The sequence below is a fragment of the Saimiri boliviensis genome, chromosome X (assembly GCF_048565385.1).
Source record: "Saimiri boliviensis isolate mSaiBol1 chromosome X, mSaiBol1.pri, whole genome shotgun sequence".
Taxonomy (NCBI): Eukaryota; Metazoa; Chordata; class Mammalia; order Primates; family Cebidae; genus Saimiri; species Saimiri boliviensis.
In genome coordinates this window covers 72,026,129-72,053,751 of record NC_133470.1, presented here as the reverse complement: position 1 = coordinate 72,053,751, position 27,623 = coordinate 72,026,129, and the positions used below count along the sequence as shown (strand labels likewise).

The 27,623-nt window shown below is 33.7% G+C and overlaps 1 protein-coding gene across 3 annotated transcripts; it reads right to left on the bottom strand.

The window, feature by feature from the left end:
* Positions 1–125: 125 nt before the first annotated feature.
* Positions 126–27,568, bottom strand: ZNF711 (zinc finger protein 711). 3 transcript variants are annotated; one of them, XM_039475688.2, is made up of 9 exons: positions 27,505–27,568; positions 24,053–24,157; positions 16,683–17,231; positions 7,961–8,116; positions 7,127–7,264; positions 4,939–5,076; positions 4,025–4,072; positions 2,249–2,392; positions 126–1,742 (listed from the first exon to the last, which is right to left on the bottom strand). In XM_039475688.2, exons 2-9 carry the CDS (start codon positions 24,129–24,131, stop codon positions 565–567), a joined length of 2,430 nt encoding a protein of 809 aa, XP_039331622.1. In that variant the 5' UTR covers positions 24,132–24,157; positions 27,505–27,568; the 3' UTR covers positions 126–564. The 3 variants fall into 3 exon arrangements, with proteins under 3 accessions (XP_039331622.1, XP_039331621.1, XP_074248314.1); XM_039475687.2 differs by lacking the exon at positions 4,939–5,076; XM_074392213.1 differs by lacking the exon at positions 27,505–27,568 and having other exon boundaries at positions 24,053–26,926.
* Between the last annotated feature and the right edge of the window lie 55 nt (positions 27,569–27,623).

Below are 27,623 nucleotides of genomic sequence, written 5' to 3'. Positions count from 1 at the left end.
TTTTTAATAGTACTGAAGTAATCTAACCTGTTTTCCAGTTAGTTTTCTTTTAATGAATACACAAGACCTTTGCCATTTCTGGAATTCAATTTCCAGGTATAATATAAAAGGCTCAATGGCTAAGTGACCGATGAATGACCACATTTTGCTTCCCCACCCCATTTCTAAAATTGCATAAAAGTGGGTTTGCTTGCTATAGCAAAACACTGCTAAACTCAATTATGTATTCTCTTTTCAGAAATATTTGTCTGTAACATAATCAGCCAAATAAAGTATTTGTCTTTGCTTTTCCCCTCTGTAGTTTAAGTATACATATAATACTATTACATAGGTACTTAAGAAGTTTTTCTGTGACCGTTCTATAGTGCTTCTTAAATTCTTTAAGTAATTTTCAAAGGGCCATGGGATCCCCCATGAATTCAAATATTTTGAGATCTTTAATACAAAGAATGTAAAGTCATGGTTAATATCAAGCTTTGAAACCCGGTGAGACAGTTAGTGAGAGGTTTCTCCCAAGTAGCATATCATATCTTCTAAATAGCTTCTTTCTTCATATTGATCTTATTACATAAGAGCCTCTTTGTGGTGCCTCATAATATGCTGGTTTTTTTCTGATGGTCTTCGGAATCCCTTCTTGCAGAATTCACACCTGTGTGGATAGTCTTTTGTATGTATTGATATCACATGTCGTTTAAAGCCAGATGCATCCGTAGTGCTGTATTCACAATACTCACATTGGTAAATCTTCCTTCCAGTATGGGTCTTCATATGTTTTTTGAGCTCATTTTGTTGTCTGAATCCTCTCTTGCACCTTTTGCATTTCAATGGCTGATCTTTAGTATGAACTGAGAGGATGTGGCCACTAAGAATAAATGGATCTGATGTTTTAAAGTCACAGTGCCTACACTGATGAATCTTCCTACCCTTATGGATATCACTATGCTTTTTGAGCTCAGAAGGACGATGAAAACCTTTATCACAGACCTCACATTTGTGAGGAAAATCCTTAGTATGAACAGATATGATGTGCCGCTTAAGGTCACTTGAATTGGTGCTCTTATGGTCACAATGAGGACACTGGTGTGTCTTATGTCCTTGAAACAAATCCAGGTGGCGTTGAAGCTCCCTCTCATCACCAAATGCTTGGGGACAATGCTCACATTTATATGGCAAATTGTTACCATGTTTAGACTTAATGTGAGTTTTCAGATTTGATTGATCTGCACACCTGAAAATACAATACTGACACTGATATGGCTTCTCACCAGTATGGGTTCTCATATGTTTTTTGAGTTCAGAAGGATGTCGAAAACCTTTCCCACACTCAACACAAACATGAGGAAAATTCTTGCTGTGAACAGCCAACAAATGTCTGTTTAAAAGTCCTTGTTCTGCAGTTTCATAGTCACAGTATTTGCACTTGTGCATCTTCGGCTCCTTGTCTCTTAAGATAAGTTTATTGGAACTCAGTGGACTAGCCTCTCTGTATCTTCGTGTGTATTCTGTAAATTCATGTGTTTTGTCAACTTTGTTTATAAGCTTATGGCTTTCTAAGTGGTTATGGAAACTCACTTTCTTGTTAGTTGTAAAGTCACAATCTGTACACTGATATTTTTTTCTCATTAAATGATCAGGATGATTCTTCATGTGTCTTTTTAAGAATCCCCTGGATTTAAACTTTTTTGTGCAAATATGGCAAGGGTACACTGTGAGGGGCTGTCCATCAGGACCTATTATAACAGCTAGATAAAGAAAAGAGAAAATTGTGACATTTGGTCAGACTGTTTTAAAGGATTTTATAACAAAGGTGCCAAAACTAGTTGGCATTCACTATGTGAAAACTATACTAGTTGAATAAAATTCTGTAACATAAAACATACATAATAAAAGCAATTTATGGCAAAGTAGCTTACTAAAAAGTAATGAGCAGCACTCTACTATGAACTACTCATATGCCAAAATGCAATATCATATACACTTTGAATATGAAAAAAAGGTACCCTTTATTGTTAAACCAACTTGAAAACTCTCTGTAAAAATATCTTTCGAATAAAGAACAAACAGGCACAGTTATATTAAGTGCCAGTCACACAATGTGAATAAAATCAATTATCTACATCATACACAAACAGGTACACAGAGAGTACAACTACCATGTAAACCACAAGTATTTTTCTTTGGTTCCAAAAAAAAAGAAAATACTTCCACATCTCAAATCATTATGATATTCATAAAGCAAATTATTTACCTGTTTGCCACTGCCTGGTTTCTCCCCTTCTCCTCTTCTTGGCTTTTTGTTTAAGTACTTTATTTGTATTAATGCTATCACAAATTTGAAGATACTGTGCTGCTGTACTACCTCTGCTTTCTAATGCTGAGTCCAAAGTATTTCCTGGAAAAAAAGTCAACACATCATTAAATTACATACATTTATACTTTTTTGGTTCTGCTGGATGAGTTACTACAGAGGGCGTAACACCAAGTTACCACTGTGGTAAATTTCAAAAAGTATACCCATCTTCTCATTCTCTTTCTCTCTCTCACTCACAAATAAAGACACGTATGTGGAAACACTTTGAATGGGATATCATGTGAAATTAAAATATCTCAATTTGATCATCAATTAAATTTAAAATATCTCAATTTGATCAGGAATAAACTCATGAGATGAATGTAATATAAGAAACTGGATTTTTGCTAGGCATGATGGCCCACACCTGTAATCCCAGTGCTTTCGGAGGTTGAGGCAGGAGGATCACTTGAGGTATGGAGTTTAAGTTGACCCTGGGCAACATAATAAGACCCTGTCTCTATAAAAAACAAATTGACCAGGCATGGTGGCATGCATCTGTAGTCCCAGCTACTCAGGAGCCTGAGGAGGGAGGATTGCTTGAGCCCAGGAGCTTGAGGTTGCAATGAGGTATGATTGTGCTACCGCATACCAGCCTCGGTGACAAAGCAAGACCCTGTCTTTTGAAAAAGAAAACAAAAGAAAAGAAAAGAAAAGAAAAGAGAATTCTATGACCCTAAACAAAACCTTGGCATTGGACCAATATTTTTTTAAGCAATGAAGGCTGAGGAAATTAATTTAAAAAGAAATGTAGATATATATCAATGAACCATTAGAGATGTGGTAACTATGTGTAATGCATAAAAAACAAAACAGATCTCTTATAGATATGCTTCAGAATACTGTACTTGATATAAAGAGCATTACATATTAAGATTGATTTTAGGAGTTAACATATGGTAGGCAATTTATTACAATTTCAGTGTGATCAGTGCATACATAAGAAAGTACTTAATAAAATCCCAGTTCGCAAAAATCTGTTGTGGTTTTATGCAATTTAGCTAAAAAAAAAAAATAGACCTACACAACTGTCAGGTTAACTTATATGCTGTGATCCATCCTTCTCATCAATTTCTCAAAAATCAACACTTATGTTTGAAGAGTCTAATACTTCCCAAGGGTAGAAACAGAACAATGAGACAGGTTATCATAAGAAAACATCTCCTTGCTTAAGAAAATTTTAAAAAAAGATCAACTAAAGAGTAACACTATATAGAGTGTATTAAAACTAAAAAAAAAAAAATAAGCTGACACATGGGTTTTATATAACAGTTATATATAAATGCACTGGTTGCCATAGAAATTAAGAAAACAGTTCTGCCCCAAAAAGAACATTAACAAGGGGCTGATATCATGAATAATTTTTGCTTTTCTCTCCAAATAATTCCTATTTTATTTTTTCCATAGCAATCTGTTATGGTCCATGTGGTAAACTGTCTGATACTTAAATTTTGAGGGAAATCTAAATTGAACTGCATTTGCAGATTAACACACATTATGTCCACATAGAAATTAATTCCTCAAAGAAGCAAGCTCCTATTTAACTAGCTATATTAGGTATGACCAGGCAAGTGAGAGTCCAACAAATGTGTCTGTAGACACAAACCTGTTACTTACCAAGCAGTATATAAAGTCAGACCTTTAACTCACATCTCATATACAATGCTCTCTCACCTGATGCTTGACATTCTTCATACCTTCGGGAAACTCTTCTTTCATCTCCTAAAAAAAAAGACTAATTAAAAACTGATATGCTAATTATAATGACTACTAGTGGATCACATCTTAATCTACAAAATCTTACTTTGCCCACCATTCCATGGGTTAAAAAAAATTGTTGCATTCTTCCACTCCCATAGGTTAGATAATGGCACATACTGAAAATGAGGGCTGCTGTCAGCATCCTTGGAATTGTTAACATCTAGAAAAATTTTACTTTTTAAATGAAAACCGGGTAGATATTTTTGCAGTATACCCCCAACTTTGAAGATGCTCAATAAATGAGTGTTGAATGAATGAACCTTTGGGAGAACCAATTTTACATAAATTAATCCATTTGAACACCAAAATTTTTTGAAGTAAAGAGTATATATACCTGGACCATCTTGTACATTTATAGGAATGAGATAAAATGACTGAAAGGGAGAAAGTAAGTTGATAAATTTACCTTTCATTATAAACTTTTTAAAAGAGCATACCTGGGTTTCTGTTTCTTTTTCAAAACCCCCAAATCTTATCACCTGTAGTGTTAATAAATGAAATGAGTTTTTCCAAAAGAGGAAGGATCTATTTTCAAAGGATATTCCTATTTTAGAAAAATAAAATTTTTTATGGCACTGACTTATATAGGTAGGATTTAAAATAGATCATACTGAAAAACATAATGCATTAAGCAAGGTTCATTTTAAACAGTACAACATATGTGGTAGAAAAATAATCTAAAGTAACTAGAGATGAATAAGTCCACAGTAAAACATTTTATTATATTAGCCAATTCATGGTGGCATTCACACAGCTTATTTAATGGCCTAAAGGCTGAGTAAATACATGTTATGTACTTATCAGGTGAAAAAATGCCAGTATCCTACCATATGCCGCAGCCCAGACAACAGGGACAACTGTTTTATTAACATCAGAGTCCTCAAGCTGAATCTCAGGGAGAGAAGTTCCTTCCTCTTCCCCTACAATGACTTCCATGTAAACTTCATCTGCTATTTCAGCGCAACCTAAATTTTAGAAATAATTGCTTGTTTATAACCCCAAATATTTAATAAATGGGTAAAAATTCCAAACAATGTAAATCTGTCAACTTTCAAATTTCAGTTTGGTTAATTTAAAAATTTATAAATTTAATTCCAATTTATATTAGGCACTTTTGGAGGCCAGTGCCATTCGGAGACAATCAGTTACCAAAATTCTTATTTTCCTCTTAGAACCAAGTCCCATGGAAATGGCTTTTAAAAATTTAATAAAAACATGTGCGCTTGACATCTACCGAATGATCTTACATTCTATCAGGCATTACATGTTTATTTGCCTGATAGTTCTTTGGGACTCAGAAAGGTATTTGTCATAGAAATAATACTAGAAAGTGGTCCATACTATCCCATATACTATATTATAAATGGAATGCAATATTATACATGTAATAAAAAATCATCAAAAATACTAGTAACTGAAAAAATTTTTAAATAAAAATAATTGAAATTATGTATGTATATAATGCTAATGATCAAGAATACACTCTTCAAGAGGCCAGATTTTAAGAGATTCTACTGAGGAGAGAAAGCATTAAATGAGCTTCATTTAACAAAAAGCTATTGTGGTAAGAAAAAAATATTTAAACCAAGAGAGCCACAATATACTTTATGTAAAATAATCTGCTTACATTTAACCTGTTAAGTAGACAATTGGCTTGAAATTTTGCTTTTCCTTTGATTCACATACTGGTATCTTAGATGACTACTTCTTCCTTTTGCTTAAAAGGAAGAATCATGAGGCAAAATGTGGGCAAACTATCCCTCTTCTCTGAAGTTTTTCTTCTCTCTTTTACCGAAAAGGAGACTCTCTTTTAAGTTTCCCACATTCCCATGGAATTCTGGCATGAGTTACCTTAAGCCTCAATCTCCCACCTCCTACTGCATTGCTTTCCTTACCACTGAATACAAAAATAAAGAATTTAGAGACCAAATAGAAGTCATTTGATTAAACTTTTTCCTGTCCAACAGAATTTTCTCCACTGATTTGTTTTGATATTTTCAGCTGTAATATATTTCTCATGTTTAGGGGTGGAATTCAGCACCCTATGACTTCTAGGGAAGGAAATTTGGAGTAGGTATCAGAGTGCAGCACAGGTAAAGCCCAATATTATCAAGTTAATGCAGTGAAATGGAGGCTCTTACCCTTCTGGGGCAAGGCAACATTGTGTTTTTCTCAGCATAGTAAGAAGACTGAAATAGGCTTAGGGAAGGGCTGCATTCCTATACTGAGGTGAGGAGAAAATAGGCAGAGAGTAAAATGTCTTCATTAAGAAACATGCAGTATGGCAGAAAAGGAAACCTGAGGAGGTTTGATCGTCCTGTGGTACTTAACTCTACAAAACCTTAAGCAGCAACTACTTGGAGACCATCAACAGCATAAGAAATCAAACTCCTGGCAGCTTGGCTTGGAAGAATACTTACATAAGATTACCCCTTAGTGACAGCAGACAAAACAGTCAGCCCTTCCATTGCTAAATCCAGAGAGAAGCCAACAGTGCCCACTGCCATGTGGAAAGAACACTGGTAGTAGAGTTAGATAACCATTAAAATCCTGCCCTTCCCATGTAATGTTGGAATGATCTTGAATAAATTATTATCCCTGTATCTTTTCTACCCTTCCATAAGCCAGGAAAAATACCACCTACCTCAGAGATGAGTTGTAAGAATCAAATGAGAAAATATCTTGCAACATATTCAGTAACTCACAGAAAGTAAGTACTCAATAATTACATATTTGTGAGCTTCACTGATGTCAGTAACTGCATGTTGCTCATCTCTGTATTTCTGGTAGAGTATACTAAGATATGTTATTTATTGTTTGCTGATTTGAACAATACATGTACAAATAAGTGCTCAAAAGGACCCTTCCCTTTTAAATTATTTACAGCAAAGGGTCAAAGGATCAGGCTTATTTTATTGAACTTTGTTCCTATACAGTACTTGTATTTCTGATATTTTTTAAAAATAATGCATAATGGCTACAGATAAGTCACTACAGTGCCCTTTTTTTCCTTACTGATATCATCTTCTTCTTGAGAAGAATCTTTAACTGCCATGTAAACCATCTTCTCCCGCTGCATTCGGCTCTGGTCAAGCACTCCAGCTACTGAATGTCCACTGGGGTACTCACTCTCTGTGACAATTTCTGTTCCACCTTAAAAATTAAAACACATATTAAAATAGAGAAGTATCATGGAATAACCACATAAATTAATAAAGAGAATAAAAGAAATATTTCTCTTTAGAAAATTAAATAATTCCAAAATAAATTTCAAAGTGCCAAGAACATTTTCATATAAATTATACTTTAAAATTTCAGCTATCACTGAGAAATGACAATTGTTAACCCTTACATCAAACTTACATGCCAAGCACTATGTAAGTCTTTTATATATATTTCCCATTTAACTCTTGCAACAGCCTTACTAGGTAGCTATTATTATTATTATGGCCATTTTACGGATGAGAAACCGATAGAAGGGGGGTTAAGCAACTTATCAAACGTCACTCAGCTAAGTGGCAGGACTCATTTAAAACTCAAGCAGCCTGCTTTTAGAGTCCATGCTCGTAAACATTCATTATAATTTCTTAATCTAAACCAAATCCTCTCCAATCATTTGTTTTGATATTTTCTGCCATAATATTCTACTCAGGTTTGAAGAATCTAAGAATGACATAGTCTGCATTCCTGCTTTATATTCATATACAATGTTTAAAAATAGACTACTCCCAAAGAAACGTACAAAAAAAAAAAACACCCATGCTTTGAGGACATATTTAGACTAGTCTTCAGAAAACATAAAAAATTATAATTACTATTAGAGCAATAAATTAAAATTAGTGTTTGTACCTATTTCAACATCATCTTCCGCCTCCGCTTTAAATATATACACTTTTATTACTTCTGAACCAAACCCATCTTCTTTAACATCTTCTTGTGAACCATCACTGCCAATTTTTAAAGGTGTATTCCCCATATGCTCTAATTTCTCTCCAACATCATCCACTATAAAATATAAACAGGAAACTACTTCAGTCAAAAAGTACCACTGACTAAAAACAAAACAAAACAAAACAAGAAAAATTACCACTGATATTTAGTGGGTGTTAAGCATAAGTATAACGTGAAATAATGTTAACCACCTACCCACTGTATTCACTTAATAAACTACTATGAAGCCATAAAAAGTATTATGATTCATGAATAATAGACACCAGAGACTTCAAAAAGTGGGAGAGGGGAGGTTATGAGGGTTGAAAAACTATCTATTGGGTACAATGTTCACTATTCAGGTGATAGGTACACTAGAAGCCCAAACCCCACCACTACACAATATTACATCCATGTAATAAACCTATACCTGTGAACATGAATCTATAAAAATAAAATTATTCTTAAAATTAAAAAAAAGTATCAAGGTTCATGGAAAAATAGTATACAAGGTCAGCTACATTACATAATCACAATTATATAAATATCTACTTACAGATTTCAATTAATAGATACAAAATACTTAACCATATAGCTTTAATTAAAATCACTTCAAATTCCATCACTTTCAACATTTTAAGTTAAATCTTAACACCAAATTTAATACCAGAAAAATTAAGAACATAAAACATATATTACTCATGAGTTCACATAAACAACAGTTCCCAAATTAAATAGAAGTTGTTTATAAAACCAATTAGCATACAAGATCTAGGATTAAAAAAAGAAACTTAGAAAACACCTAAATGATTTTATTAAAAAGGACTTTTCATAAATCATGGAAATAAATCTTAGTAAATACTCTAATTTCTGTTGGATCAATGAAAAACAACTTCAAGCCATAAATTTTGTATACATCTAGATTTTACAATGTATGCTTTATTTCAAGATTATATGTAAGGGAAATAAATGGATATTTCCACCTCTTTTTCTTTATTGTGTGTACCTATGCAACAATCTTGCATGTCCATCACATGTACCCCAAAACCTAAAATGCAATAAAAAAAAATTTAAAAAAAAGCAAATCATATATAAAAATAAGGCAACAATATTTGAGCCTGTTACTTACATTTTAAGAATACTTAAAAAATTTGAATCTCCACTATATAGTCTTTTATGATAATATCTAAATTCACATGAATACTATGCATGAAGTATGCAATGACTAGATTAATAAACTCTCTCCTCTGATCAAAAATATTACTGAAATAATACATTCCTCCTAAATATTATATGCTTATCATTTTTTCTTTTAATGATGTTCCTATAAAAACACAAATAATTCTAAATTGAAAATCTGCTCCTCCTTATTATATATATCACAGTACTAAATATGAAACATCAAATTGTGAAGCCCCTACATACATTTAACAATTCTAGAACCATTAAAAACAGAATAAAATGGCATTAAAAAGTTATTAATCCAGTACTCCTAAAAACAATTTTAGCGAGCTCTAAATGGGTAAAAGTCTAGATTTTCCTTACTTCAGTTTCAAACTTGATAGATACAACTTCAAAAATATTCTTTTGGCCTCTCAAAATAGTGAAAAACAACACATATCAAAACTTATTTTTACACTGCAGAGCTACTTTAACTTTGTGATTAAATATAAATAATTGTACACTATTTACATATTTGAATAGTTTATTGTCTATGAAGGAAAGCGTCTCAATGATCAAAATAAAGACTACATATTTTCATTCCATCACAGCTCCTAATTTATTACTAAATTTTTGACAACTTTTTAGACAATGGGACAAATTAAAATGAAGAAAAACAATGATTAAGTATTTGATATTACTGCCTTAATAGCTTCTCTTATAAAATAACGTTGAATAAAATGACATCATAGAAAAATTTATGAGTAAGTTTTCAGGAAAAAAATACTCTCGTTCTTTAAATAAAACATAGAATATAAAAAAAAACCTTCAAAATGTGTCCAAAATACAAATTTCTTAGGCTGAAATAACTTACAGTAAATTAATAAAATAATAAAAATATTCTCATTTTATAAATTCTGCTTTATTATACATGAATAGTTTAAAGTGATGACAGTTCCTTCTGGAATAAGCTGAGTTAAAACTATAATTAATAAAAATAAAGTTAATTAAATGAAAGTCACATTTTTTCACCACTTCTCAATAGTTTTGTACCATAATTTTAGCATTAAGTATGAAAGTACTAATACTATTCCCTCTGATTCCATTTCTACCTTTTCTTAAGGTTCATACTTTTAAGTTTAATGCATCTATTTTTACTTAGAATTGCTCAGAATGAGCAATTTTGAAATGTACTAACTGAACTTATTCTGTATTTTAAGTTCACAGAAGATAATGAAATTATTAAAGATGTTGGCATGCAGTTTTAAGAGGTAAACCATCAACTTGACCAAGATTTATTCTATATCCTTTGTTATAGAAAGTACAAAATTAACAAAGACTTAATAGGCAATCAACTGACTTTAGAAATAAATCCTCAAAAGCTCTTGTTCATGCAGATAATACTCAAACTACCTTAAATTCAAACTTAACTTTTTTGCTTGCTGTAAGGTATGCAATATTCAAGTCCCATAATGTTGTTTTCAATCTAGCAATAAGTGGGTAATAAAATACCCACCACAGAATTCTTCTGGCACTAAGTATAAGAGAGTGAGGTGCATGTTTGCCAACATTACAAAGCTTGGTAACATTAAATATTATTTTATAGCCAACTGGCACAATTTAATTAAAACTTCATTTTAGTAAAATGTACAATATAACATTCCTTTTTAAAAGTTAGGTAGGCTTTTTATTTTACCTGTTGTATGTTAGTTACATCTAACAAAATTATATGGTGGGCATGATATAAAAACTATAAAGTATACTAATATACCACAGTGATGGGATTAGGCAATATACAAAGAATCTGTATTTTACAATAGAGTGAAAAAGGGAACAACAAGATAGTCACCTTCAGATTTCAAATATATGCCACTCCCAGGTATATACTGAAGAAAACTAAAAATATACACCCACACAAAAGCTTGTAAACAAATATTCATAGAGCATTATTCATAATAGCCAAAACATGGAAACAACCTAAATGTCCATTAACTGATGGATGAATGAATAAACAAAACATGATATACCCATATAATAGAACGTTATTAGCAATACAGAATGAAGTACAGTCGACCCTTGAATAGCAGAGGTTTGAATTGTGCAGGTCCACTTATGCATGAATTTTCTCCTGCTCTGCTACCTCTGAGACAGCATGACCAACCCTTCTTTCTCCCCCTCCTCAGCCTACTCAATGTGTAGACAATAAAGATGAAAACCTTTATCATGACCCACTTCCATTTAATGAAGAGTAAACATATTTTCCTTTCCTCATGATTTTAACATTTTCTTTCCTCCAGCATACTTTATTGTAAGAATACAGTATATAATACATATATAAAACATGTTAATTGACATACCAATTGTTATTGGCAAGGCTTCTGGTCAACAGTAGATAGTAGTTATGTTTTTGGTAAGCTGAACATTACATATGACTTTTCAACTGTGTGTATGTCGGCAGGGGTGGGCAGGGTTCAGCACCCCTAACCCCTCCATTGTTCAAGGGTCAAATGTACTGATATACACTATGATATGAATTACCCTTGAAAACATTATGTGAAGTAAAACAAAGCCAGACATAAAATGTCACATATTGTATAATTCCATCTACATGAAATGTCCAGGATAGGCAAATCTATAGAGGTGTGGTTGCCTCAGAGGGGATGGAGAGGGGGGTAACTGCTAAAGGGTATAGAATTTCTTTTTGTGGTGATGATAAAGTTCTAAAATTGATTGTGGTGATGGTTGTACAACTCTGTGAATATTGGAAAAACTACTTATTTGCACATTTTAAATGTGCAAATAAAATGATGTGTAAATTACATCTTTAAAAAGCCATTATAATTTTTAAAATTATAAAGGTGTTAACGTGTTTTTTTCCCCTGAAATTCGGGACATTTCAATGAGATCTCCCATTGTGATCTTACCAAGATACTTTGCTTTATATAAAATTATGTCCCTTAAACAAAAATTCTCAAGAAAATACTAGTAAACTAAATTCAACAGCACATCAAAAAGTTAAAACACCATCATTGATTTGCAAATGTTGAACCAACCTTGCATCATTCTAAAAATGCAAGTTTGGTTCAACACTTGCAAATCAATAAATGTGATACACCACATAAACAGAATTAAAAGGAAAAACCGTATGATCATTGCAACAGACATGAAGAAAGCTTTTGAATGTATTAGCCCTTCATGATAAAAACCCTCAAAAAACTAGGCATCCGAGGAACATAAATCAAAAATAGTAACAGCCATTTATGACAAACCCACAACCAATATCAAACAGAATGAGCAAAAGCTGGAAGCATTGTAAAAAGACAAGGATGTGTACTCTCACCACTCCTATGCAGCATAGTCCTGGAAATTCTAAACAGAGCAATCAGGCAAGAGAAAGAAATAAAAGACATCCAAACAGGAAAATAAGTGAAACTATCTCTCTTTGTTGATAATAAGATTCTATACGTAGAAAACCCTAAGGACTCTGCCAAAAGGCTATTAGAACTGATAAACAATTATATCTAGATTTTGGTATACAAAATCAATATATAAGAATCAGCAGCATTTCTACACACCAACAATATCCAAGCTGAGAGCCAAATCAAGAATGCAATTACATGTACAATAGCCTCAAAAAAATACCCAGGAATATATTTAACCAAGGAAGTGAAAAACCTCCACAAGGAGTACTACAAAACACTAATAAATGAAATCATAGATGACACAAACAAATGGAAAAATATTCCATGCTCAAGGATCGGAAGAATCAATATAATTAAAATGGCCATACTACAGATTCAGTGCTATTCCTATCAAACTACTAATGTTATTTTTTCATAGAATTGGAAAAAATCTACACTAAAATTCATATGGAACCAAGAAAGAGATAGCTAAAATAACCCTAAGCAAAAAGAACAAAGCCAGAGGCATCAATTACCCAACTTGAAATTAAACTACAAGGCTACAGTAACATAAACAGTATGTTACTAGTACAAAAACAAACACATAGACCAAAGGAACAGAAAAAACCTAGAAGCAAAGCCACACAACTACAACCATCTAATCTTTGGCAAAATCAATAAAAGTAAGCAATGGGAAAGGACTCCCTATTCAATAAATGGTGCTGGGATAGCTGGGAAGCCATATCCAGAATGAAACTGGACCCCAACATTTCACCATATACAAAGTTTAGCCAAGATGGATTAAAGATTTAAAGATAAAAATCTCTACCCATCAGAATCCTAGAGGAAAACCTAGTAAACACTATTCTAGACATTGGACTTGGGAAACAATTTATGACTTAGTCCCTAAAACCAATTGCAACAAAAACAAAAATTGACAGTTGGGAACTAATTAAACTAAAGAGCTTCTGCACAGCAAAAGAAACTATCAACAGAGTTAACAGACAAGCTACTGAATGGGAGAGAAATATTCACAAACTATGTATCTGACAAAGGTCTAATGTCCAGAATCTACAAGGAATTTAAACAAATCAGCAAACAGGAAACAACCCCATTAAAAATGGGGAAAAGGCATGAACAGACATTTCTCAAAAGAAAACATACACGTGATCAACAAACACAGGAGAAAATGTTTCACATCACTAATCATCAGAGAAATGCAAATCAAAACCACAATGAGACATCACCTCACACCAGTGAGTAATTATTATTACTTTGCTTGTTGATACTGACAAATCTATTTTTTAAAATGCTTTTATTTCAACAGCTTTTTGAAAAACAGGTGGTGTTTGGTTACATAAATAAGTTCTTTATTGTTGATTTATGAGATTTTAGTGCACCCATCATCCGAGCAGTATACACCGTACCCAATGTTTACTCTTTTATCCTTTGCCACCCCCAACCCTTTCTCCCAAGTCCCCAAAGTCCATTATGTATCATTCTTATGCTGTGCATCCTCATAGCTTAGCTCCCATATATGAGAGCACATATATTTGGTTTTCCGTTCCTGAGTTACTTCACTTAGAATAACAGTCTCCAATTCCATCTAAGTTGCTCCGAATGCCATTATTTCGTTCTTTTTTATGGCTGAGTGGAATTCCATGGTGCATATATACCACATTTTCTTTATCCACTCATTGATTGGTGGGCATTTGGGCTGGTTCCCTATTTTTGCAATCACGAATTGTGCTGGTATAAACATGCATGTTAAAGTATCTTTTTTGCATAATGCCTTCTTTTCCTCTGGGTAGATACCTAGTAGTTGGATTGCTGGATCAGATGGTAGATCTACTTTCCTTAAGGAATCTACACACTGTTTTCCATAGTGATTGTACTAGTTTACATTCCCGCCAACAGTGTAAAAGTGTTTCCTTTTCACTGCATCCATGCCAACATCTACTATTTTTTATTATGGCCAGAATGGCCATTACTAAAATGTCAAAAACAACAGATGTTGGTGAGGCTGTGGAGAAAAGGGGACACTTAAACACTGTTGGTGAGAATATAAATTAGTTCAGACACTGTGGAAAGCAGTTTGGAAATTTCTCATAGAACTTAAAACAGTTAACTACCATTCAACTCAGCAATCCCACTCTAGGTATATATCAAAAGGAAAACAAATCATTCTACCATGAAGACACATGCACTTGCATGTTCATCACAGTACTATTTACAATAGCAAACACAGGGAATCAACCTAGGTGCCCATCAACAGTGGACTGGATTAAGGAAATGTGATACACACACACACACACACACACACACACACACACATAATGCTACACAACCATAATAAAATAAGAAATCATGTCCTTTGTGGCAATATGGATGCTGCTATGAGCCATTATTCTAAGCAACTTAAAGCAAGAGCAGAAAACCAAATACTACATGTTCTCACTTATAAGTGGGGTCTAAACATGGGGTACTCATGGACATAAAGATGGCAACAACAGACACTGGGGACTACTAGAGTTGGGAGGGAGGGAGTGGGGCAAGAGCTGAAAAACTGTTGGGTACTATGCAAAATACCTAGGAGATAAAATCATTCATATCCATACAAATCTAAAATAAAAGTTGAAACCAACCAACCAAACAAAAATAAAAATTATATTCCTAAAAGAAGTCCTTGCATTTGACATATAAGGTAGTTATCAAAATAATTTTTCTAACTTAGAATATTCCAGAAATGTTTCTGAAACACTTTTGCAGAATTAAATCATAGAAGATAACCCAAGGTATGACTATTCACAATACATGACATCTAAATTTTGTACTACTTTATTAATATCAAACAGTTTAGTTTACTGAATATCCTTTTGAAGACATGCTGAATTTATTTAGTATAGAGAGACTACCAACTTCTGCCACATCATTTTACATGATAATCATAACTATAGATCTTTTAAAAAATGCCACGTTAAGATACAAATATGGAATTGCTTTAGTAATCTATATCTGTTTAAAAATAGGTAGCAATACTTGCAGGTTTTCATGTCTTAAATCATTCTGTTAAAAACAATGTAAAAATTTACCTTCAAAAGTGCTTATAGAAGAAAAAAGTTAAGATGCTTAACTTCAGAATTAAATTTACAAATTAAATCTAGTTTATTTTCAGTTTTAAATTCACTGACACACATATACAATCACTTTATACACACATACACACACAGTTTATCCGGTGATTCACTTCCCAGTCAATTATTTTTGTATTTTAAAAAGAACAGAATAAGAATCTTCCCTGGAAAAGCAAAAAAAAAAAAAAAAAAGTAAAAATAAACAAAAAAAACTTTGTCTAATCTTTACTACTTGTAGCATGATCCCTTCAAATTTAGTAACTAATGTACCTACTTCTTTAAGCTTCATTAATAACTTATCAATAGATTTTTGATTTTTGTTGCTCCTCTCACAAACCCATCACATAAGATGAGGGCAAAATACTTCTACCTTCCCCCTTCAGACAGACTGTTTTAAGGATCTTGCAAAGCAGTCTGAAACAAACATCTTCAATAGCTTTGCAGAGAATATACGCACAGATATCTAGGCAAACACAATATAAACACAGGGTGAACTGTAGAACATTATCTGAGTTTATGATTTACTTTGCAAGTATTTAATTTAAAAATCAATACATTTCTTAACATATTATGCTTAAGTTCCTAAGAAAAACTGATTTGACCAATTCCAGTGCCTGTCATATTAAAAAAAGCAGTTGCTATATAAGAAAGTTCCCATGTTGATTGTATCAGTTAACATTCTTGTTGCCAAATCTATATCTTTTTTAAGATACTAATAAACTTCATTTAGATACTAATTTATTTCATTTCGGGTATGAAGTTTCATGGAGTAAATTAAAAACATGAGTAAACTCAAAAAAGCATCTCAAAGACACCACTTCAAAAAATTATTTTTCAAAAAGATTTCCCCATAACTTCTATTGAATATATCCCTCATCCCAGAAAACTTTTCCAGATTATATAAATCTATTTCCTGAGTAATTATGGGCTTTATGTTTCACTTACAAGATATCATTAAGTAGTCTTCAGAAGAGCTCTTGACATCATCATCATCATCATCATCATCTTCGGTTTTTATAGTAACTGTAGAACCAGGAACACCGCCAGCTGCTTGAATCACAGTTTCTGTATCTGAATTAGTTACAAGAACCTCCTCTGATACCATTGTAGGAGAGTCGACTCCTGAAACACAATCTTGGACCACATGTTCTAAGTGTCCATTAGGACCAGTAACAAGGTCAGCCACGAAAACCTGCTCTGGTACCCTAACGGTTTCTGTAATTAGTTCAGAAGTCAAGATGTGATCACCATCATCTTCCTCTAAATCCTCTTCAATGGCAACATCAGCTTCAAGTACCGCTTCAGGAACAATCACACCTTCTGTTACTACATCAGTCTCTGTGATGATATCAGGCCCGTGGACAACTTCAGCTGCAAGGCCATGATCAAGAGTTATCCCATCATCTGTGACAACATCAGAAACTAATACAGCTTCAGGAACTGAAACAACAATATGGTCTCCATCGATATGTGCAGTACCAGCCATTCCAGCCACTATAATACAAACAATTATCCAAAAAAGGTAAAGTTATTTTATTAATTTAAAGTACTGTATTTAATAAATCAAATGCTATAAATATTTCTTAAATATTAAGTAATCTTGGCCAAATAAATCATTTTTAAAAATCACCGACAATTTAACTGCAATTAAAACCACCAACAACCAGGAATTCGGTTAGAGTTGGGAGAAAATAATGTTAGTAAAATCTAAATGAAGACCTTAAAATAATATACTTTATTTTCAAGTAAAACATAAAAGCTATTATGAGATATCACTACACTCCAATGAAAATAGTTAACATAAAAAACAGTGATAACGCCACAGGCTAGTAAGGATGTAGAGAAACTAGATTTCTCAAATGTTACCAGTGCAAATGTAAAATAGTAGCAGCTACTCTAGAAAACAGTTTGGCAATTTCTCACAAAACTAAATATGCACTTACTATACAATCCAACCATTGTAATCTAGGACAATTTTCCCCAGAGATATTAAAATATATGTTTATACCAAAAACTGTACATAAATATTTCTAACAGCTCATAGTAGCTATTACTCATAGTGGCAAAAAATTAGAAACCACCCAAGTGTCCTTCAGCAGGTAAGTGGTTGGTTCCACCAACTCTGGCACATCCCTACCATGGAATACTACTCAGCAATAAAAATGAGCACACTGTTGATACATTCAACAACCTGAACTTCCTGCAGAAAATTTTGATGAGGGAAAAAAAGACAATCACCAAAGTTTATGATACTGCATAATGTATAAATGGAGTAATTTATATAATCTCAAAATAATAAAACTATGGAGATGGAGAACAGATTATTGGATTATTGGTTGCCAAGGGTGTGTGTGTGTGTGTGTGTGTGTGTGTGTGTGTGTGTGTGTGTATGTGTGAACACACAGGGATAGCATATATATATAGTGACAGAACAGCTCTGCATCTTCATTATGGTGGTATATACACAAATCTGTATGTGGGATAAAACTGCCTAGACTATAAACACTCACACACACACATACAAATGGTGAAAAATGGTGAAAACTGAATTAGGTCTGTAGTCTAGTTAACAGTAATGCACAAATGTTAATTTCTTGGTTTTTGTATTGTACTACAGTTATGTAAGATGCCACCATTACAGGAAGATAAGTAAAGGGTACATGGGACTCTATGTACTCCTTTGTTCTACTGGCTGTGAGTCTATAATTGTTTCAAAGACTTAAAATAAAAAGGTACATATACATAAAAGGATACTAATATGTTAAGTGAGTTAATAAAATACACTATTATAAAATATGTACTATAAACATCAAAGTGTCTGAACTTCTTTAACTTATGAGAATTACTATATCCAAAATTGGAAGGCATATTTCAATACCTGATTTGGGGGAAAAACTTTACTCAGCTTAGACTAAGATTTGGTTTGATAACAGTAAATCTGTAGGAATAAAGCTTTAATGTTTTTCTTGAGCAGCATGGTAAACACCAACTCCTAGCTGTCCTGTAAGTACTGTATGAGTGTAAAATCCCTTCATGAGGAATTCTGCTCCCTGAGGTGGTACAGCAAACAAATTAAGAGGGTTTGTGGACCTGGTTATAATAAATTATTTGCAAGAAATCATCCAGTACAAAACCTTTTGATCACTTTCTATAAATTAGTACCTGAAAGAGTGTCATTTGTCATACAGTGTTCATTATTTTTAATCAATGCATTATGGAAGTTAGTTAACAAGTTAGGATGGAGACCAATGGACACCATCAATATCCTAACACATCAAAGAACAAGGTGAAAAGGGAAAGCTGAACTTTCAGCAGGGCTTTTGGGATACTTTCCTTTCAACCCTTTTAAATCCTTCTCTCCATTCTCAAACTCTCATCTAAACCACCAAATTACCCTAAAAGTACACAGCTACCATCCTAGAAGTCTGGTACACGAAGGGAGTATGTATAAAACCAGTATTTTTAATTTAGCTGTCACTCCACTGGCCATTTCAGAGACGGGGAGGAGGTTAGGGTTCAAATTTAGCATTTAATCAGATCAGGAATATGGTTTTTAGCAAGAAAAAATTAAATATTAATCCTGTAAAACTCACTGTACTGGAATTCTACATATATAAACAATAAAATTACCAATTCAAAAAAATCTTTTCACAAACCAAAGATACAAAATATGGGAAATTCCACTGATTTTAGAACACAGTCAAAGATTAGTCTGGTTCCTGAAAGTAGACCATAGGGAAGGAAAGAAGGGTAGAATAATGCTAGAGCTAACCAGAATTCAGATCAATCTGGTTGGGTGGATTCTAAGAAGATGGACTGAAGGAACAGTGCTAGTTCACATAGCCTCTAGCAGGAACTTACAGGTAAAAATAGATCAGAAGTAAAAATAATAAATAAATAAATCCAAATGTGTCTGTTTACCCTGAACCAAATGCTCTTAAGGATTCTAGACCAAGAACTGATAAGCCACTCACAGGGTACTGGCAAATTACTTAGCCCAAGATCCAAGATGTCTCTTATTAAATTTTGCTTGTTCCTCTTATCAGTTCATCTGTTAGATTCCACTAAATTTCTGAACAAAGTCACTTACTTAGCTATACATTAGCTATATTTGTTAAGCACTGACTATCCAACAAGCAACCTGCTAATACTTGTTTCATCTCATTTAATCCTCAGAACAACTGTATAAGGTGAGTACTATTGTTCTCATTTTAAATAGGGAGAAACTATGGTTTACAGATGTTATTGGTTACATCTGTATGGTTACAGATATTGCCACAAGGTCCTAGCTGGAAACAACTCACTGTTTGACTCCGGACAGGCTTTTTTTATACTTGCCTGGGAGGAGGTTAGAGTTCATTTACCCTAGATACTGTTTTTTAATGAGATGTGTAAGATTAACTAAGTGAGGTACAGCTACAGGAATAGCTTAAGATAAAGAGTAAAATGGCCTATCACATGGTAACTCATTTAAATTTTAAATCGTTTCGAAAACAGCATTAAATTGCATTAATAATTTATCTTACTAGTTTAAAAAAATATAAACAATAAGAAAAAATCATTTAAAAAGTATGAAATTAAATAATCAGACAACAGTAAGAAACATGTTCTTATTTCAAGTATTTCCCATTTTATTAAAGTTATTTCATTTAAATGTGAATACTTGGAACTTCACCAGAATGACAGCATAAAATTTGTTACGTCAGTCTGTCTTGGACCACTATCTAAGGATGTTTGGCTATTTATATATCAAAACAACACAGACTTTTTGCAGCATTAAATCTTAAACAAGTATTAAATTTAATCTCACATTTCAAGGCCAGCTATTATACTGAGACACCAGCAAGGTTATTGAACAAAGTTGTAAATTTGTAAGTCTCAAATATTCTTCAAAGGAAATTGTTCCAATGAATTCTGCATTAAATTAATGTTTCAGATTTTCTGTATTGTAGTCATATCATATTCCCAACCAAGAACCTTACAGAATTTGGAGATCTTGTGCCATATAGTGTTCTTATTTGGTTAGCTTTCTGTATGTTAAACTCTAAGGTTCACAAATGTCAATAATTTATGGGTTTGCAAATATCTAAGTTTTGATGCTAACAGAATTTAAGGAGAAGGTATCTAATTTCTAACAAAATTTTAGAATTTAGAAATTTTAACCGGGAGATAAAATAAGCATGAGGGGGCTGCTTTCAGAAGAAATCTAAGTTATCAGGGCTAATATTTCCAAAAGTCCCCCCAATAAAGGTATTCTTAGGTTTAGGTCTGTTTGACAACTTTTGCATTTCACAAAATATCATACAAAAAATGAAAATGTCTATAAATGAAATTGTGCTTGGAACTGCCTATCAAAAATAGGGTGAGAGTTACTGCCTTTTAAAATTCAGAATTTACCAAGGACAAATGGAAAGTTGACATATTTTATGTCAACATTATCCCTCAGCACAAATGAGTGAGCATTACCTCTATTAGTTATTCTTGATCTAACAGCAATTTCAGAAAAATAGTCTCACCAAAATGCAAAAGTAATTCAGTTGCCATTGATTTATATACCTTAGAGCATAAAAATGAAATTAAAAAAGAATGCATCATTTGAAAAAAAAAAAAACACTAATCCAAAATACTAGCAGGCAGTTGAATCATAAACAGGTATATAACAACAACAACATCAACAACAAAATGTGCCTTTAAACTTTTTTCTGATATATATCAGTTTATTTGCTCTATTAAATTCATTTTAGAGAAGTCTTTAAATGACAATATGAAAATATCAATTAAAAATTAAAAGTAGTTTTGCAAACTTTTCAATTTTATTATTTCTAAAAAGGGAGGGGATAGTGAATGAAAATCTTACTTTCTACATATTTTTTGCAGCTTAATTTTATATACGCATATGTGTGTATACATATTTTCCTCAATTCAAATGAAAAAAAGAAAAACTCCAAGAGGATATGCTATTTATTCTGTGATTTCAGATATGCCTTGGTATAATGCCACAGGCCTCCAAAGGCACTCATACTCAAATCTAAGATGTAAAGCTTATTTTGTCAAACACAAAATATTTGTAGTGGATAAAAATAATTTGACAACCCAAATGTCTATTAAATAATAAACTAATAAACCAAATGTGGTATACCCATACAATGGAGTATCATTGGCAATGAAAATGAATGAAGTGTATACTGATATATGTTATAACATGGATGACACTTACCATGCTAAGTGAAAGAAGCCAAACACAAAGACCATATATTCTATGAGTCCACGTATATAAAATGTTCAGAATAATTAAATCCCTAGACAGAAAGATTAGTGGCTGCCTAGGGCTGGTGGGGAGAGACAGAATGAGGAATAACTGCTAATGGGTATGAGGTGTCTTTTTTTAGGATAAGAAAATGTTCTAAAATTATATACTAGTGATGGTTACATAATTTTGTGAATATATAAAATATATTCACAATATATAATGTGTGAATATATGATATAATCACAATATATAATATGTGAATATATAAAAACCATGGGATTGTATACTTTATAAAAAATGGGTGAATGGAATGGTATGTGGATTATATATGAATAAAAAGCAAAGAAGAAAAAACATATATATTAAATATTTCAATATGCATATTCTATTTCCCTAACAACTAAAAGAAAAAAAAAGTATTAGATGTAATAAAGGAGTAATTAATCCTAAAGACATCGAGGATAAACAATGGAAAGGAAAGTTAAGAGGAATACTATGTAAATATTCACCAGCACCAATCAGAGTTTTTTTTCATTTTTTGAAAGGAATCACACTTTACTAGCTAATACGCAACCTCTTCAGGAATAAAGTGAGTTTTGGCGCTTTATCAAAAGCTACATACAGGATAGGAAATATCTTACATTAAATGGAGAAACTACTATATTACTTCCATTTAAAAAATATTTTAAAAGGCAAAAAAATAAAGTTGACATTTCAACCAAAATTTATTTACCATACTGGAATTCCAGTGTTCCAGTATTCTAAAAGCTATCAACTCTACTAAAGAAATTATGAGAACATCTTTAATCTCTTACTTTTTGGCCCTATTGTCCTTCCTCTAGAATTTATTGATGCATTTTTTTTCACCCAAAGTCATTTCTAAATCATCCGTAGTCAACAAAACTTACTTAAGCTTTCAGAAGAATAAATCCATTATTTCTTTATATTTCATCAATTAACTCACATTCAATCTTGGACTACTCCATTTATCAGAAAGAAATTTCAAAGAATTCTATAACTGGAGAGGACCTTAAATGTTATCTAGTGCAATCACTATAAAAGGGAATTCAGTAATTTATCCAAGTTTACACAGTTAACAGCACTGTCATGACTAGAATACGGCTTTACTGACTTCCATCACTGGAGGATTTACTACAGGGGCGTAAATAATATATTCAACCATATTATCAAAGAACAGTAGTAGTATTTTTTTAACTTAGCAAAGTATCACAGTTCTAGTCTCCCATCACTAATTTCAGCTTCAGCAATTCCATATTGTCTCGTTTCCTGTTCTTTTATCCCAATTCACCATTTGTCTTTTCTGCTTTCACTCCAATCTTATCTTCAACTCTTTTGATCTCATCCCTGCCTTTTATACTTCAAATAACTCTATCTCCTCTGTAATTCAGACCGTCCCAGCCCAAATTCAGTTTGTTTGTTGAATGTCAATGGAGTCTTGGCATCTTCATCAAAATGACTATTAGTAAGAGGCTACTTACAAACCCAGCTACAAGAGTAAGGAGTCTTTTCTTTTTCTTTTTTCTTTTTTTTAAAAAAGGAAAGATGTATTCTAATGGTAACAACTTTCTGAGGAAACAGCATCACAATATAATTAATCACATAATGCATGATTTTGTGTATCATTATATAAGCATCTAATTCCTTTAGTTGATGTAAGTACTTCCTTTTCCAATTTTATTAACAATGCAACTTAAATTTTAGAAAGCCAATTTAACATTTCCTACACGTAAGAGCTGATATATACTATCAGAACAGAATGTGATATAAATAATTATGTAGTTATTTATGCAAATTGAGTTTTTCATTTCCAGTAACATAGTGCCACTACATTTCAAGTTTTCCTAACACAACCTTCCCATAAATTGTAAGAATGATTTTAAGTAGACCACTGACACTCAGTTTTATGAGAAGAAGCTCTATACATGTATTTTCCTCATAAAAGAACAAGTTTTCATTGTAAATCTCCCCATTTCAACTTATTTTTAATTTTTATTATGCCCTTACTTTTAAGAAAGAAAAAAGTACAGCAAAGAAAATGCTTTACCAAAATCTTGCATAATCATGGTATGGGCCATTCTAGAGTCTGGTGTGTGCAATCCAAGACTTCCACCGCCTGAATCCATACTTAGCAAAGTTCATTCACCAATATCTGCAAAAGAAATGGCTTTTAAAATAGCTTAAATTAATTTAGCCCAAAGTTAGTTGTTTTGAGAACAAGATGCAATTGAAAATATGCCTTTCGACTAAGTGTGGAAATGTCATTACAAAAGAAAGAAAACAAAGAAAACCCATGTTTAGATGCTTTATATGACAACCATAAATAAAAGAAGTGCCAAGTGCAAGTAAACCAAAAATAATGGAGACGAAAGCACAGTCAAGCTGATGAGCCATAGGGAACTGATAGAAGAAAGCAAAACAACAAAACTGCAGTGTTAAAGTTCCAGTTAAAACACAGGTTATAGAAGAAGAACAAGATGACAACAAACAATAGTTAGGATATTTATACATTACTAGAGGACTCAGAAGTCTAGTATTAGTGAATTTCATCCACTGGCTCTCATCCATTTCTTCCAGACCCAGGTCAGCCCTGCAGCGTAGCTCTGCAGATAAACTTGTATTCACCTCTGGCTCTCAGAGTTCTACTTATAATGTAAAATGTTCTATCCCAGTTTCCCCGGAGTTCTTTGAACCAGTAAGGACTTCTGGCCTCACTCTACTACATTCTCTTGTCTCAGTTTTGAGGACTCATGAAACATGACTGCTTCCTAAATACGGTAGAAATAAGATCGATCACATATAAACATTTGGCAAATTATTTATCTCAGCATATCATTTACTTGTAATTGTACAACTGACTTTCTATTAGTGATTAATAAAATTATACTAGCTTCACGGTGGTTTTGAAAACAAGGGCTCAATGTATTTCATTTCAAATGACTTATCCTATACTTAAGATGATTTGATAGTTTGGAACATACTTAGATGCTGTCACTCAATATATTTCTTAGAAATACATATGTGCATCTTCTCTTCAAACATAAGACTCTAAATAAATCAACAAAAACCTGTCAATTTTATAAGGCATTCATCTCCTTTTCACGTAGGAGTGCTTAATAAATTGTACCATATTGCACACAGATAAAGTTGCATCCTTAATGAAAGTTTTAGAATGGTGCCATGTAAAACAACTTCATATATTCTTAAATAAAGGGGGATGGCGAAGTTGGTATTCAGGAGGCAAGAGAGTCTCACAGAGTAATCCCTATTAACATTTCAGGCATATACATATACATGCTACAGAAGTAGGTGACATTTCTGTATATCAAACGATTCAGACAGAATTACTTTATGTGTGAGCAAAACTTCACATTTTTAGAAATTCTCAGTTGTGTTTTATCTTTTTTCAAATGCCATACTGTTTTCTGCTTTGCTGTTATGCAAAATGAGGTCCGAGGCCGAGAGTTCACAATAAACTACCTGAGTGTTCACAAAATAAATCTGAAAGGAACTTGTTCTTCACACTTAAGACAGTGTACTATTTGGATTCTAATTAATTACTTTCTTTACCACATAACTAATAGAACAAGTGTCTTAAAATATTTTCAAAAACTTAATTTTATATAACTGTTAAGTAAAATAAAACAATAAGTAATTTTTAAATCACCTTTATATGAGTGTCTTGAAGAAATTGTAGATTTTCTTACAAATTGTAAAGTAAAATCTGCAGTAATTTCTTTTTATTTTTCCTTCTGTACTATGTTATTTTTCTTTGGGAAAACGCTCTCTTTACCTATTATAAAAATACATTCAAAATCAGATATTTTTCACTAAATCTCTTAGACAACTTAATATTTTTCTTTGCACCTGAACTTGCATAGTGAGGCTGGGAAGGGCTCATATGCTTAAATCTGTAGTAATATAAAAATCAACCAAAGGGATTCCAACAAAAACAACTACTGACTACTTTAGCAACGTTATTATACTTAGAATGCTACAACTAGATTAAACCAAAACCTTCTCTAAAACACATATTAAAAATCACAAGCAACACCTTATTTTAGAAAGTGAAAGAGAACCAAGGACAAGCTTTATCCTTGCCAAATCCATACTGAAAAGTCTGCACTAGCAACTCATTGAAGTGTAAAAATTACAACACATAGTGCAACTATTATAAAAGTATTACACTGTGTGGACACCAAATAAACTGGAGTATCTTGCCACACATAGGAAGTTTCGATAAAAATCAATAATAAATGAGGTATGAAAACAGCAGTCTTAAGTATTTAATAACCAATAGAGATAGCTAGGCTTCTTGGTCTTCTCTAGAGTGTATCTCACATCAGTACTGAACAGAGATAACCCACCAAGTACGTTTCAAATAAACACCTTTCCATCAATGCATGAGGAGCAGAAATCACAAAAAGAAAATTTTACTCTCATCTGTCTCTTCTAACATAGCTCATTCAGGACCTAGGCATCTCAGTGATGTCAATAAGGTGACGGATAGATGAGAAATGGTAAGGCGGCAGAACAAGAGAATGCGAAAGTAGTATTTGCAGAAATGGGAGACAAAGGAGTCCTGGCAAGCAGCAGTATTGCAGCTTTGGACGCAGCCCTCTTCCCGCAGAAGTCTCCTTTTCCCACGACCACGCCAAGTTTCAATCATTTTGAGCAGAATGCACACACGTGCCCTCTGAGGTATTATCCATCTGACTAGATCTTAAACCTAACAAGAGAACCCTCGCAGTAGAAAGGAAGAGACCGATGAGATAGGAATACCCTTTCCCCTCCTCCCTCCTCTCACTTGGTGCAGCGGTCGCCACCGCTGCTACCCACGCCGTGCTGCCCAGCCCCTCAGCCTCCTCCAGCTTCGTCTGCCCCGCTACGTGGGAGACGGTTGGGAACCAAAATGGTGGTGTTTTAGTGGAGGCGACAGTTGTCGCACACGCCCCCCCCCCCCCAACTCCCAGCCTCTGACGGCTCTGAATCCCCTAAAATGCCGATTGGTGCCACTTCCTCGCACACGCCGCCATCCCTCGCACATTCCAAAGGTTACCATTAGCGCGGTCTGGGGGTAGGGGCGAGGCAACGGGGGCGCCAGTGAAAGGAATATGGGGTGGGGGATAGCTGAGAGAAAATGCCAGGGGAACGCTGCATTCTTCACTTCACCGTTTTGTTTTCCGCCATTTTCCCGTCACCCTAAACCACCGACGGTCTCAACGACGGCTCTAGCTCCCTGGGGCTCTGGCCTAGGGAAAGAGGAGGCTGGCTAAGGGGGGAAAACCCTTACTTCCCTCAATTCCTCCAGCCTCCGGCTGCGGCTGAAAAGGAAAACTCCGCCCGAGGCGGTAGGAAAGCTCGGGCGCTGGACGCCACTTCCATTGTTCCCTTCGCCCTACGCTACACGCTGGGTGTGAGCCTCTCCTCCCCTCAGACAAGAGACACTGAACGCGGTGGATCCACGTCCCTCTAGTTTCTCCTCAGGAGTCTCCTTACCTGCTGCTGCAGCTGTAGCTGCCGCCACCGCCGCCGCCGCCGCCGCCGCTGCCGCCGCCGCCGCCGCCGCCGCCGCCGCTGCTGCCGCCGACGCCGCTACCGCCGCCGCTGTGCCGCCA